The following is a 15,453-nucleotide window of genomic DNA, read 5'->3' as shown; positions in this document are numbered from 1 at the left end:
GCTGCGGCACGGGACGGGCTCCGCGCCAGAGTCCTGCGGACGCTTCCCACCTAGGCGGCCTAACAGAGCAATGCCAGAGTGACTAATCAACCTGAAATTTAAAGTTTAAAAGCCTATTTTTGGAGTCGGGCTCACACTAAAATGCGACATAAATTCACATTGTAAGACAAAAGGCTTTTTGTGATATAAAAAAATTATTTCTGGGCTAAGATAAAGCAAGAGAGATGGCAGAGGAAAAGGAGGATTCCTTTAAAGACATCAGCATGGGGTGAGAGGAGGAAGCAATCTGCAGCCCCACCTGTGGAAGCAGCTGCGGCGTTATTTGCAGTAAATGGAGTCAGTTATCTAGTGGTGTTGTACCAGTTATTATTTTTATTTGAGGAAAATTAAAACTCGGGGAAAAACTCAAACATGCTACTCAATGTGGTAACATGCTGCAGCGTAAGAGATTGCCTTCGCAGCACGGGCTTTCCCTGCGAACAAGCTGCTTCAAAATCCACAACTACAAAAAATTCAATAATCCAAATCATCCCCCTTTTTTTCCCCCCCTCTCCCCCCCATGAGAAACATTTTGGTTTCATTCTTCAATCCGTTTTTCCCCCGGTTATCTCACACTGCAGCGGGGCTGCTTCTGGTTCGTTTTCCCCGAAGGCAGATCCCAGCCGCCCTTGGGGGTCTCGCGGCGAAGCTGGGGGCCCCCGGCCGAAGCAGGTCAGCGACTCGCGGATGCGGCTGCTTCAGGGGCCGCACGGACGTCGTGTGCTGCCAAAAACTAGGAAAGGAGGACCAGCCCCCCCAACGACGTCTGCTCGAGACCCCGCGCCACGTGTGACGCCCCGCTGCCCAAAGGCAGCCCCGGGCCGCCGGAGCTGGCCCGCGGCGCGCCACCGGCACGGGAGAGCCAGGCCAGACCACTAGCCCACGAGAAGCCCGCGTCCTGCGGTGAGACGCCTTCCACCCAGGCTTCCGTGACCTTACCGAAACCCTCGCTGCAAAACCTAGCGCCAACCACCTTCCGGTGTAGTCGGCGCTTCGCATCCCTCGGAAGCCTCGAAATCGCGACCCACTAAATACCGTCAGATAAACAGGATTTCTGAAAGGACTCAAGCGCAGAGCGCCAGGAGCAAGAAATCCACCGCAAAACCACCGCAAACTACAGCTCCATGCTGAGCAGGTTTGGAGGAGGGCAGAGCGTCCCCAGCGCCCCGGGAACCGCCGCCGGCGGGGGCCATCAGCGGGCGGCTTCTTCCCAGCGACTTCCAACGCAGAGCCTAGGAAAGGCCGTGCTCGGGCACCCCGGGGGTCGCCGATTTCGCTATACGCGCTCTCAGGAACAAGTTACGCACGTTCACCATAGCACGTCACACTACGCTGCCAGCGTAGCGGCGTGTCCCGTGTCCCAGCCGGCCAGCGAGCGCCGGCCCCGCAGAGACGGCCCGAGGGCAGCCTGCGGCAAGCAGGCACGGCTGCCGCAAAGCCGCTTAACCCGGAATGGCCTGCCCCTTTATAAAGTAGTTTCCACGTGAAAACCCTAAAAAATAAAAATAAAGTCACACAAGTGTTCAAACATAATATTTTTATTTGTGGATAAAAATTAAGGCTCACAGTACTTTATCATTTCACAAGCAGAAAAATGTTAAAAATTGAGAATGACGGGGAATACCCCCCAATACAAATTCCTCTAACCGCTGACATGTTTTACTGAAGACTTGAGGTGAACAATTGTACAGGGCAGCTACAGTTATTAGTTTGTAAACTATGTGCTAAATATGCTTTTGAAGAAATGCGAACAGAGTCCTAATTCTCTCTCCACTTTTGGCTGTTCTGTACACACGGATTCCATAAAAAAACACTCAAGAACTGCTGGGATGATAACGTCAACCTTCCTAAGAATAACCAAACACTTCTAAAATGCATGGCACAGCTGTTAAATCAGGGGAAAGATATTTAAAGACCACAAATTTTATTTCAGTAAGACATATTTTGTTTATAGTGCAATCGTTTATGACTAAATGTTTCAATATTTACCTTTCTGGCTTAAAGCAAAACAAAACCCAAGCGTACGTTCCTGAAGAGCACAGGAATTGTTATCAAGCTCCATTTCATTAAAAACATGAAAGCAACCAACATGATTAAAGATGTTAAAAGCGTATGTCAAACTTCAGCATACACACTGTATACAGGTATTATACCTATAGCGAAGACGCAACTCTGAAAGTAGGACTTCCGAGTATGCAACATGCAGTGAATATAAGAAAACCTGCCCAGGTATATCTTGAGGTTGCAGTCAGGAGGTACAGGTATTATAAGCCCCTGAATGCTACGGACGTGACGTTGTGCAAGTTTTCTTGCAACTTATGTCCTAACTATGAGACTGTATACTGCATATTCATTTACACGGAGGCCAACTATGAGTGTCTCATTAGAGTCAAAAACAGAGTTTTGGGTTTAAGAGGTGCTCCAAATTCTTTAGATTTTTTTTTTTTTTTTTCAGTAATTCCTCCTTCCATTTTGCCTACTTGTTCTCAAGGTAACAGACAAACTGATGGCAGCAGCAGCAGCAGCAATAGCAAGCCGACTTACAGTAAGCAACAACTGCTATAACATTAAAAGGCTGAAGTATTTCTGCATCTCACCAAAAAGATTTAATTCTTGTGGTCGCACCATTTACGTACAAGTATCAACACAGTCATGAAAACAACTATCCTCAGCTTTTTCTGACAAAAACTAAAATGTACTATAAAGACATAATTTAATTAGGGAGCTTTCTTATGAATTAAATTACATTAAAAATCCAATTTGTTTTCAACAGAACCCATGCTGTAATAGATTCTGCCCCAGCAAGCAACGGTTTGTAGGGTTTTTGACTGACGGTTTCTAACAGATCACAGTTCAGTAATAAAATAACATTTATATAAATAATACTTCACTTACGAAGCAAAGAGCTCAAAGGGGCTATAATGGATGTGTTAGAACTACTGCCCTCATTTCATAAATGAGACAAGTGAGATACACATAGATTAAAGTTCATTTACCCAAGATACCACATCCGCTAGGAGCAGAGCTAAAACCAGAAGGCAGTTTTTCCTAAATCCAGATTATGTGCTCCGGCCACTAGTCTGCTGCCCTCCTGTACATCTATGTTGCCAAAAAAGCAGCAGAGGGCTATAACATGCCATCTCCTTCCCCAACTGAAAGACAGCTTCCTAGTGACGTAAGCAAGAGTATAAATTTAAACAAGTTAGCCATATCCTATAAACAAAAGTGAAACTAAATTTCCGTAATATAAGTGCAAGTAGTAAATGTAAAAACAATAAAAAAGTGTGCAATCAAAAGAATATAGAATAAACATTTTCAACCATTATTCCAGTTCACAAATCTATATAAGTGGAAATATAGGTAGCTACAGCCATAAAACACACCATGTTATTGAACAAACAGTTTAAAACAAGTATCTCACCCCCATGAAACAATTTGGCAGCTGAACAAAATGCAACTGTTTAGAAAGTGGCTAAAACGATAAACCTGGGTATATAATTAAGGTTATAACAGCACAGGTAGCCTGTAGGTACCCAGCAAGCTGCTTGGGTCCAAATCCAAATGTTATGGAAATTTTACTTCCAAAGACTGCAACTGTAGGACATTCTCAAAATTCCTAGGTGGATGGAAATAGCTGGCCTTTGCCTGAAGATATCAGAAAAAGAACAGGTGTCCAAAGGAACCACATCTCTCCTCTCAAATTATTGCTTACTTAACTAAACAGCGGAATACAAATGACTGAAGGAATCTACGTTGATGGGTTAAGTCCGCTCTGACACCATGATTCCACACTAAATGACTGTAATGTTTAAAAGCTAAGTACAATACATAGAAAAGTTCTTCCTGCAAAAGCCATGTGTAGAAAACAGACTGTTATCAGCAAAACAAGAGCACACAGGCAGCAGGCTGTGAAGGGACTACTGCATAAGCACCGAAAACAGAAAGAGGATTCACAGATCCAGTAGCTCTGGTGTAACAGCTTTTCCAATTTCACTCCCATTTTGACTCTTCCACCAGAATCCCCCAGAGCACACACGGACACTTCATCGCCTGCAATCTGACCTACGTATACGTGCGTAAGCGTATACTGAAGATCAGTAAGTGCATACACGTCTGTGACCAACAAACACCTCCCAAGCGATGCAAGCGGGAGCGAGCGCAGAAAGGCGGCAGAGGGGCGTTTCACAGCGCTCTAGCACTGCTCCGCCGGAACGCGGCGTTGTTGCCAGGGCTGACACGTCAAACAGCAATAGAACAGGCTTAACAATACACAACGGATACACATTAATTCCACAACTCAACGGTGCCCACCACTCCATTTGGCAAAATATTTATTTATAATAAATCTGTCCAAAAGCAGTTGGTCACATAAAGTATTCATTTTACATTTTTAGGCTGTAACAATGATTTTGGTAGAAGTAAATAAACTGTCTCTTTTTACATGGTGTACAAAAACAAAGAGACGTTGAAATGACGGTTAACAATAAGACACATGAAAATGGGAAGAATCAGTAAGACAAAGGCAAAAGCAATAGGAATCTGTCTGCGCACAGGCAACGCTGCCATGATTATTTACCCGTACAAATCCTCAGCCCTACTTAGTTATCCCCAACACAGCTCTTAACTGCAGATTTATGCTCCAGGAGAGGAATCAGATGGGATGTAGCAGCTCCAGTCACTCTTTTCACAGTACTGCATGTCAACACTGGGAATGGTTTCTGATATGATTTAAACTGCACACAGTACTTTAATAGAAAAAAGTTAATTACTCCCACTCTGTAGTTCCTGGTGGTTTTGATGTCAAGTCATACATCACCCGAGAAATGCCAGGAATCTTCTTAATCTCTGCCACCATTTTTAACACAACCTATTGCGAAAAATCAAACCAAAGCATGTGAAAACAGACCTGATGAAAACTATCCTAGAAAAGAATAAATAAATTTATTCATACTAATGTTGTTTTTATATAGCAGAGAAAAAGCCTATAGTTATTAGCATGTAGCTACCAATTAATAAATAAAAACAATTTAAAACACCTAGCTTCACGATCTCTGAAGTTATATTTCGGACTTGCTGATTTCTGGGACTGATAATAAAACAGGGCGTCGATTGCAATACATTTCTCTTAAGGCAGCAGCTCTTCAACTTCAAAACTGTTTTATAAAAGTTCAGCAGGAATAATAGGCTGGCATGCTTTATCATCAACCATTTTCACAGACATTTCTCAGGCCAGCATCCCCAGTTAACCCACAATCAAACACAAAACAGCCCAAGTGAAGTGGTGAACTTTTAAAACGAAAAAGGGAGCTCTAAAGGTTGAGAAAATAATTCACAGAAAGAAAAATGTCCAAGGCAAAGAGTTTCCATTGACAGTTCTGCAGAGTTCACATCAACTAATTTTAGCAGGAGTCCTTCTAGACGAGATGGGGAATTACACAGTACTTTGCTGATCCTTAACAACAGTAAGTTCAGCTTCCTTAAAAATTTCACAACTCACAGATGTGGAACTGCAGGTTCCACATGACACAGTTTTATAGTGTAAGTTAGACAATGCATTGCTCACCGGGGGGGGGGGTTAATGAAGTATGACTATTTTTCCCCATAAATACAGGTGTTTTCCACAGCCTCTGCTATTTTATTACCACATTATTGTCTAGTCTTAAAATTAACGTTTTGCCTCTTGAATGAGTTTTGTGCAAACTTCAAGAGCAAATGAATCCTAATTTTATATAATGAAATAGTTTACATGGTAACATAACCTTGAACCATCTCTTTAAATCGTCAGGCTGCCTTAAAAGTAGAAGGCTTAACAGTTACATACAGCTACAAAACAATGCTGATACGATTTTCAAGTATGCAGAAAAACAGAGTCAATTCTGTTGTTCTCGCATACTACATTTCAATAGATCCAAAGTACTCAAAATTGTGGACATTGACAAAGTTTCAAGAAAAAGTGCCTAAACTTGAGCTCCCAAGTCCTTTCAGACATTTTAATTGAAAATAGCAGGCTTTGAGATGTTCCAATAAAATCAGATGTGGGGATCAGCAGCAATTCTGAAAGTCAGGACATCCAATTACCTATGGACGTAACTTTAAAACCTCAGAAATGTTTGTGGTTTGGGGTGTTTGTTTTGCTTTGTTTTAAAATCAGTGGTATTTTAGATTAACTCTACTGGAAAGCATTTTTTTCTCTCCCCTTAAGACTGTCATACCCATCAGAAAACACTGCCAGCTTCTCATTTTATTACACATTTTCCCCAAAAAACAATACATTCCTCCTAACCAATACAGTGAAAAAGAGACAAAAAAAGATTATATTAAGATCAAATTCAAGACACAAGTAATCAAGAAAGGGGGAATAAAACTGTAACAAGTCTTCCACAATGACAGATCATGTTAAAAAGAACAAATATGAAGATTCGTATTACCTCTTCTGGCACCTCATTACCAGGAGTTGCTGCAATACCAGTCATGAAATCGCTAGTAATAAAAGTTCGAATAACCACAGATCTTTGACAGGAAGGTTGCTTCTGTAGGGGATCTCGATCAAAATGTAACGGTGTCAGAATTATTGGCATCTGGCTAATTTTTCCGGCATAACCTTCAGAAAAACAGCAGTACAACTGCTTAGCTTTTGTTTTTAAACACTGACATGATAAAGTTTTATGGAGTTTCCCACCCATACTTGAAATGATATACTGAGGACTATATTTACACAGATAACCTGCAGCTGAAGCATATTCTGGGAACTTTTTCGCTACTACTGCTACACCTCAGAAGAACACACTGGTTATACAGTTATACGATTATTGGTCTATGCAGTCAAACTACTCAAATCGCCACTTGCAGTAATCTTCATCATTCATGCGCACGCAGAACAAAACCAGACAATCTCTCAATTCCTGTAATTCACTGATCGCAATTTAAGATCTACTTTCCTTCCCACATAATACAATCATGGGATTTCATCTATCCCAGTATCAAGCCCAATACTCAGTCACATAAAAACACATCTTTGGGATACTTCCAGTCTTCATAAGTGAAACCAAGATGACAATGAATCTCTTGGTAGGGCAATTTAACTGTTAATTATTTTCACTGTTACTTCCAGAGAAAGTGTCTCGGTCTCTTCGACATATTTAAAAGAAAGCTCTTAACTATCTGAATTGCTGGGGGTTGTTTAGGCAACTCCAGACCGTTATCTCAAGTTTTTTATTATTATTATTATTTTTTTTAAATATGTCTTTCTGAAAACCAATATACAGAACCTCAAATTTCACTGTTTAAATTATTTAGAAGTTTGAGACTCAGGTATGGCAAACTGCAGAACCACTGTAGCACTGACACAGTCTCACCCCTCTGCTCCCACTAGCTTGAGCTTTTGGTGCAAGGTGAACAGTAAGAGTACAGGGAGTCATTTCATCAAACGGTAACTCAAGGCTTAGTTTTGGGAGCAATTCATTCACTCAAAGGTAAGTGTCACCAAAGGTCAGTGAGACTGAAACCTACAGTTTTACAAACACTGACAGTGTTATCCTAAGCATTTTGAGGCTATTTTTCTACAAATTACAGTAACACAGCCTTGCAAACAGAATATGTATTTTCAGAGAGAGATATACTTTATAACAAAATATAAGCCAAAAAAAAGGAAAACCTTGCACCTTGTAACTACTACATTCCCAGACTCATTCTGTGTAACCTGTCACAGAGAATTGAGTATTCCCTGGATTTCAAGGGTTTAAAGTATTACTGTGTGCTAGCTTGAAGGGGTTCAGTTTACAAATACAGCTTTTACTTTAAATTCAAAAATATGAAAGCACTTTGGTCACAGATAGTGAGCATCATCATCATTAGAAACTTTGTATATGGGCTCCTTTACACACACACACACAACCTTTGAAAATGCATCAAGTTTCTTTACATAATTTATTTACTTCAGGTAAATATTGATGACTCACAGCATCATGGGAGAGAAGTAATTTTGCTGATTTTCAGCTGGCTAACAGTACTTCTGGCACAATCTTACACTGCAGTGCTATATCTTACCTCCGAGCTGTGCCAAGTGTCAAAAATAAACCTTAATCCATACCAGAGGAAGGTATTATCTAAGAGTGGAAGGTACTATGGGAAAAACTTTTAGCTAATTATGAGGCGGCATTACCCTGTCATGAGAAAGACGTTATTTTCAGGTGCTTTGTGAAGAACTAAAAAGTTAAAACCCTAAAATCAATTCTGCTAGCAGAAAGTCTAGCAACTCCTGTCTTTCAGCTATCAGACTCTGGAACTTTAAGAAAAGGCTCTTGCCTGTCATCTCATTAAAGTAATAACTTTCTGGAGATATCCAAGAGCCATGTTATAGATTCTAGCTTGACCACTATAACTATATCCAGTTAGGTTTGCAGGAATCTAATCTATGGGAGAAGGCTAAATACCTACCAGACTCCCTGAGAATATTGTGAGCCTCAAAATCAGCTTGACGTAAAGTGCTGAGGACTCCTGTTGTCAGGAAAGTGGGTGTGACGTCTGTAGGAGGTTCTTTGACTGGTGGACCGAACACATACACAACTCTGCAAAACAGACCAGATAGTAGAAAAACATTTTGTGTACCTGGAATAGAGCAGGTTGCCTAAAGACTGCGTCTTCAGTGTTGCAGTGAAGATAATGGAACCAGAAAAAAAAAAAAAACACGAAAGCATAATATTTGATTTTGCTCCTTATTCAATAACTAGAACTTTATGTAATTTAATGCATATATTCTATAAACATAACAGACTTGTATTAGCTTTGGAAGTCAAATGTATTAATTTATTTTGGTTTCCTAGAGACTAGCAATAGCCTCAATGTTACTTATTCAAAAGAATAATCCTTTAAAAAACAGAAATGCCAACTCAGTGGTATCACAGAGGGTGTTTTTTTTTAATTTTACTTTGATTTCAGTTAAAGTTAAGATTGTTCTAAGAAAGTTACTTAATAAATGCTTACAATTTCTATCTTCTCTCCTATGGGGAAACCACCAAAAGTATCATTAAATAAAATACTCCTCATTGTTTAGGAATAGCTGTACTTTCATCACAGGCCATTAACACTGATTTATAACATCCATAATAAACTTCCAAATTCAAATTAGTCACATCGGCTTTATCTTTTTAATCTCATTCACTGTGTTTTATACATTGTGGAACAAAAAACAAAGTACAATATCGTCTGACTAGCCTCACACAAAGGCTTTTATTTACTATGACAAATTCATACGAGTTACTTAAAAGTCTGTAGACACAAACCAAGAATACTTGTCTAAAATCCAAAGCAGGAAAATATGCAAGCTTTACATTCCAGCTTTTTGTTTGTAATATAAAGTCTGCAAGCACAGTCGGGCAGAAGACCAACTATTTCAGTGCACGCCTCAAACTGCCAGCGTCCCTCTAAACACCAATGAAGCATTCCGAGACACACATCCCAGGACGACAGAACTCCTGGAGAGGTGGTATAATCAGGAGAATAGTATTAAAACTACAAATAGGTTAAAGAAGATAGCAATGCTGTAAATCAAACACACGCTTTCAAATTGCACAAGCAATCCTGATTTCAGGCCTTTTGCTCCATTTTACACAGTTTGAAGGAGTATCTTGCAATACAAGATTTCACATCAAGAACGCTACCTGTTTCAATAGGCATCACTTATGCTGTAGAAGTAACTTTCGCTATAAGGAGTTATAAACAGTTTTGTCAGAGCAAGTCTACAGCCAGGCAAGGAGGATATCCATTCTCCAGAATGGCATCCAAATTCCCACAGCTTCCAACATCTCTCTCAACCTCCAAAATAACTTCTAGCAGTATAAAACCTTGTTTTGATCTCAAAGAAACTTCAGCTGCTGGAAAAATGATGCAGCCAAATAACCAGAGGATGCACTCTATTCACAAGAGAGCTCAGTTAAGGTGACATTGTCTTGCTTTGGAAATTTTCTTTGTGCCATTAGAGCTAATAGTTCCCTGTAATCATCTTTTTTGACACAAAACAGGAAAAACACTACATGACGTCACAGCTCATTAACAGGCTCAGAACCTTTCAGATACCACTTTGCTTAGGTCGCACTGGATTTTGTCTGATCAAGTGCTCATTATGAGGAGACAGGCTATCAAATTATTTTTCAAGTTAGCAACTCCAGAAATAAATCTAAATGTTGATGTGTTGTGTGTTTGTAACCACTGTATAATACCTGTCCAGCATATAAAAAAGTTATACCATAGATTAAATACAAGATGCTTAGAATGCACAGGCATTACATTCCATACATTAAGTAGATCATTAGAAATAAAGATATTCAATACTGAACAGAGAGTACTTACCTGTTTATATTGTGGCACATGCGTGGTATGAGTCTGGCAAGAAACATAAGAGACTCCCAGTGTGGAGTGTCTTTACTAGAGATCCCGCAAACATAGCTATATGAACGACAGTCGCCCTAGAAAAAAGTAAAAATAAAATAAAATTTAACTTGAAATTTGCTGCCAAAATAATTCACAATAGTTTCCTGTTTGTCTTGTAAGCTGCAAATTACAGAACCATACTTTGCGTCAATATTTAACGACACTAATCTGTTGAAGTCTGTATGCTTAGAGATATCAACTGAAGAGGGAAAAACAAATAAACAAACAACCCCTCCCCCCCCCAAATTAGAAGTAAGATCTCCCCTGAGCTAACAAGAGTGTATGAAAGAACAGGAAAGCTTTCGGAATGGATATGCATAAGGTTCCCAGAGGACAGCACTCGATGGTGCCCTCAAATTATCAATAAATAACCTGAAGAGGGCAAGTGACAAAGCATCTTCCTGACTACTCAGGAGAGCATTAAGTTATTGTATGTAATCCCATGAAAATGCCAGCTCAGTGTTTAGTGAATACAAATGAAAAATATGAAATTCAAAGGACAACCCACAAAAGTTCCCACAGCATTAGAAAAGGACTGAAAGGAAAGAAAACAATATGCCACTGTGAAGATCCAAATGTTCCCATATCCTGAGTAATTTGCATTTCTCTGGTTCCTTTCCTCTCAAGGATAAGAATAGAGTACAAAGTACAGGAAAGGGCAACAGGGACGATTCAAATGTAGAAAGTAGCTTTTTTGACTGACTTAGACTGGGACTCTTCATCCTTGAAAGGGGCAAGAAGATTACAGCAAAGGTCTACAAGATCATGCATGCCATGAAGAAACTGCCTATGACAGAAGTGACCAGCACTATTCAGCCTCAATTATTTCAGGTGACTTGATGTCCTCAAATATGATACCTGGCATTTACTCAAGTGTGCTTTCAGATGTCTTGAGACCTTTGCACTACCAGAAGTGACAAATGAAAATAACATGGTTAGCACAGTCTTTTGAAGTTCATTTTCTCGAGCCAAGCCCCTGATTTTTACTCTTACAGTACTGATTCTATGTTTAATTACAGCCTGCCAAACTGCTAGGAAGAGATTTAACATCCCTAGAATGAATCTGTTTACCTGCACTCCCACAGTTTTGATTGGTAACAAGAAGGCATTCAGTGAATGTAGGCTTGTAATCTGCATCAGCTTCTCCTGGTCTTCTTCAGTCGTGCACGCTTTGACCCTTTGCAACAAAGTATGTGGCTGTGCAATGATGCAGAAAAATAACTTTTAATTAAAATAAAGCCCCCCAACCACTCAAACAAAACTTATACAATGCAAAAAAAAAGACTGTTTAACCTGCTGGTTGCTTAGATTTAGTCCACATTTACACCTTTAAACTATTTACAAAATACCTTTCACTAAATAACTAAATTTGAGCAAAATCAGTTTTATGTGGTTAGGCTGCACGTACTTTAAGCTGAAGCTCTCCAAGGTAAGAGGTGAAGCTTTTCTATGTTTGTTCTCTCTTTCACACAGCCATATTTTAACATTGTTTGTTTCAGATACAGAATAAATCAATATCCTGCTATGATACACTGCAATTAAACGTGCTTTAAAGGAAACATCTGCAAATACTCCCCTTTGTAGCCTGCTGACGATGAGGAGCACTGTATGCTTCAGTGCTTCTTCAAAAAGCTTTGGAAGTTGTTTTGAACTTATGACTCAGCAGGTCTTTGCTAAGGACTTTCCAGCCCCCTTCAGCTCAGCCTGAGTGAGCTCGAGGTAATCATGATGGTCATAACAGTTAAGAGACTGAAAATTTAAACACTAGGGATCAAGCACTTCAGGGTTTTGTTTATGACATTTGGCAAGCTAGGAATTCTCACTCTTGCACTTTCATCTAGGCACTCTGGGACTGTTAGTACATCCAGTCCTAGAAAGTTACAATTATTTCAGGAAGCAACAATCTTTTTTGCTGATACTACATGATTTGAATATCTCCAGAAAACCTCATCTGTACAAAGTTTTTGGTTTTTTTTTTTAATTCATTTACTATTTGAAAAGTATATAAACTCCCACTTCCTAAAAGTCAGCCAACACTTGCAACTGAATATGGCTCCAAATATTTTACTGTACTATGGAGAATGCCTTCAAGTGAATTGTACTGGAATGCATTACTCCTTAAAGAGCACACACAAATAGTTTTAAACTTTTAGCAGTTTAAACCTCATTACAATCCACTACAAAACGTTCATACTACTTTCATGCTACTTTCATGCTTTTTAGAATCTGGTAATGTTACTACCTTTTTAACACTTGCAGAAAAGTCTGCAACTATTTTCAAAATATTGTTCGTTTCAGGAAAGTCTTTGCACACATAAGGTTCTTCAGCACATATCACTCTGATTGCTAGACCAGGACCTGCAATGCCAAGTTAAAAAAACATTATATTAAAAAACATGAAAGCAGACATTCATCTAAAAAAACATAACAGTGATGAACCTGCAGTTCCAGATGCTAAGTATGGTTTGCTCTGCCATTGTACCTATAAGTTAAATTGTCTTAGCACTGTACAAGACAAAAATATACAAGCAAATTATTCTGAAGCACTATTTCTGGTCAGTAGATATAAACATTAATTATCTATATCTTAAACTGGCTGGTTGTTTAAAGCAGCAGTTAGTGATGATGAAATTCTGCCATCCTTCTTGCCTTTACCAGGCAATGTGGATGAAAGAGTTATAACATACCATTGAATCTTCACTGTTTTCAAAGACCCCTGAAGGCTGTTTGACCTTTTAACTACTTAAGACAAAAGTACATGAAATTTGTTGGAAATGTCTCAAGACACCATTTTGTTTCATTTTACGTGATGCTGGTGCATTAACAGACTAGCCTATGCACTCTGCTAGTGACTGCTACACACCCCGCAGGACAATTTTTTAAAATGTTTACAGAAAAACATACCCTCTCAAAAGGATTTGGACTTTGTTGTATTACATACTTTGCTGTTTTCTAGTCAAGAATTCTGGCTGTTATTTTCCATGCAATCATTTTGAAAATGGCAACTGCCCCCTTAGAATGACAGGCTAGTATTTGAAGCAAGATACATTTAACAGCTCAGACAATATTCAGTTGCACTTCACTGTTAAATCTTGTTTTGGCTTATACAACTAGAGAAAGAAATACAAGTAGGAAAATTCAATTATAAAACTTTTCTTTTAATCACTTTAATACAGTTGCTCTCAAATAAGTCTCTTTTCCTGAAAAAAAGATTCTGCTTAAGTAAAAACCTTAGTAAATCCACTGATTTTGTTCTCTGTTTTACAGACAAGTTTTTTATGATCCAAAATAAATGTATTCTGAAGGTTAAGTATCTCTAAACAATACTAATGTCATCTATAGTCTTTCACTAAATAGCATACACTGCCCTCCCATACCTGGGAAGGGATGTCTTGAAACCAGCTCCTCAGGAAGACCAAGTTCTCTCCCCAGCACTCGCACTTCATCTTTGTGGAAGTCTTTCAGTGGTTCTATTACTTTACCCTTAAAAAAAAGAAAAAGCAATTTACACTCTAGCCTATGTGTTCACATAATATTCCAGTAAAGCCGCAAACACTTAGGTTATGGCAGTCAAATTGGCCTGCTTTTTATAGCAACAGCTGCCAACACTTGCATAAACGCTAGAAGGAAAAGGACATGTGAATGTAAGCTTGTAAAACAGTTAGAGGACAGTGGACAAGACAAGGAAGTTGAAGTTTGTGCCAGAAGTACAAATGGCTCAATCAGCGTGAGTATAGCTGTAAGTGAGGCTAGTCATGAATATCTTCAGAAATTCAGCCATTTCTTTTCACTGGACATCAAACCAATCTAAAAACCTTGAAAATACCTTGTACAATAATGAATATTAGAAGTGCGGGTCTTTAACAGTTACTTCCTGTCCTGTGGTTTATTGCTTACGTAGCACTCACTAATAACTTAGCACCTTCCAACAGGGCATTATGTAATATCTCATGTGCTGGTTCTTTCTTCGAGTATTTCAAAATACAGCTAAAGAACTTACCATTTTAATGTTAGAAGAGGCAAAATTGGTCAATCTCCTACACTTGCATCACATGCTAATACTTAAGAACTCTGCACTAAAATGGCATTCAAAATGCTTTCTTCTACCACCAGCTCAACTTGCCATGTTTGTATCATCTTCAACCTGCTGGTCTTCACCCACAGATGTCCATGTTGGGCCATTTCAGAAAGACATGCGAGTTCTTAAAATGACAACTGGTAAGCAGACTGTGTGCCACCAGTGTACGCTGGCATTTGTAACCTGATCAATTATCAGCATGGTTAACTAGTAACTTCACGCAGAGGCTGCAAAAGACCAGAGAACCGATCTCTGCAGGTACCTGAAGAAACTGTCCCTACATTTCAACTCATTTAAATGCATTATTCTCCTTCCACCTCAAGAGAGAGAATACTGTGATCATAATGCTGAATACTACTACAAGAAAAGGATAACTTCAGTCATCTCTCTCAACAGGAGTTGATTATCATTTCACTAAAGCACTGTCACTGCTCTTGCCCGAATCAGTAATGTGCCAGATCTGGACTATCAGTATCATCAGAAAAGGTTACCCCTTAACCAGTCTTCAGAACAAGACATAACAAAAGGAATAAAAATGACTTATTACATAGTGAATTTAAACTGAACCAGACCAAAGTTGTTTGAAAAGTCTTAAACTAGTCTTCTACTTAAGTCATTTGGTATTGCTTTTGCTTCCTTATTAGAATAGTTTTTTTGTGGGGGATTTTTTTCTTTAAGAGACAGAAGAGTGAGGAAACAATTTTCAGTTTAGACTAACAGTGTTCACCCTAAATGAATCTAGGCTCAATCTACTGCCATTTTTCCCTAATAACCAATGTTGGCCAATACTCAAATAATTTTGACTACTCTTTGAACCTAGCAACTAGAAAGAAGTGTAATAAATTAAAACATACATTACAATAGAATCTAAAGGGCCTCATCAGAATAGGGTCCCATCAAGATGGGAT

At 39.1% G+C, this 15,453-nt stretch overlaps 1 protein-coding gene across 4 annotated transcripts in view; it reads right to left on the bottom strand.

Moving 5' to 3' along the window:
• Window positions 1–1,561: 1,561 nt before the first annotated feature.
• Window positions 1,562–15,453, bottom strand: part of GMPS (guanine monophosphate synthase) — a 34,834-nt gene continuing 20,942 nt past the window's right edge. For 3 of the 4 annotated variants that reach the window (XM_067301553.1, XM_067301554.1, XM_067301555.1), the window contains 7 exons: window positions 13,845–13,950; window positions 12,710–12,825; window positions 11,539–11,664; window positions 10,387–10,502; window positions 8,476–8,606; window positions 6,468–6,640; window positions 1,562–4,906 (listed from right to left, as the gene is read on the bottom strand). In XM_067301553.1, the coding sequence (XP_067157654.1) occupies window positions 4,805–4,906; window positions 6,468–6,640; window positions 8,476–8,606; window positions 10,387–10,502; window positions 11,539–11,664; window positions 12,710–12,825; window positions 13,845–13,950 (870 nt within the window). In that variant the 3' untranslated portion in view covers window positions 1,562–4,804. Of the gene's footprint in view, window positions 4,907–6,467; window positions 6,641–8,475; window positions 8,607–8,763; window positions 9,513–10,386; window positions 10,503–11,538; window positions 11,665–12,709; window positions 12,826–13,844; window positions 13,951–15,453 lie in introns of those variants that run through there. The other variant, XM_067301556.1, reaches the window with a different exon arrangement.

The sequence above is a fragment of the Apteryx mantelli genome, chromosome 9 (assembly GCF_036417845.1).
Source record: "Apteryx mantelli isolate bAptMan1 chromosome 9, bAptMan1.hap1, whole genome shotgun sequence".
NCBI lineage: Eukaryota > Metazoa > Chordata > Aves > Apterygiformes > Apterygidae > Apteryx > Apteryx mantelli.
The sequence above is the reverse complement of the archived record's forward strand: the minus strand, read 5'-3'. Positions and strand labels throughout refer to the sequence as shown.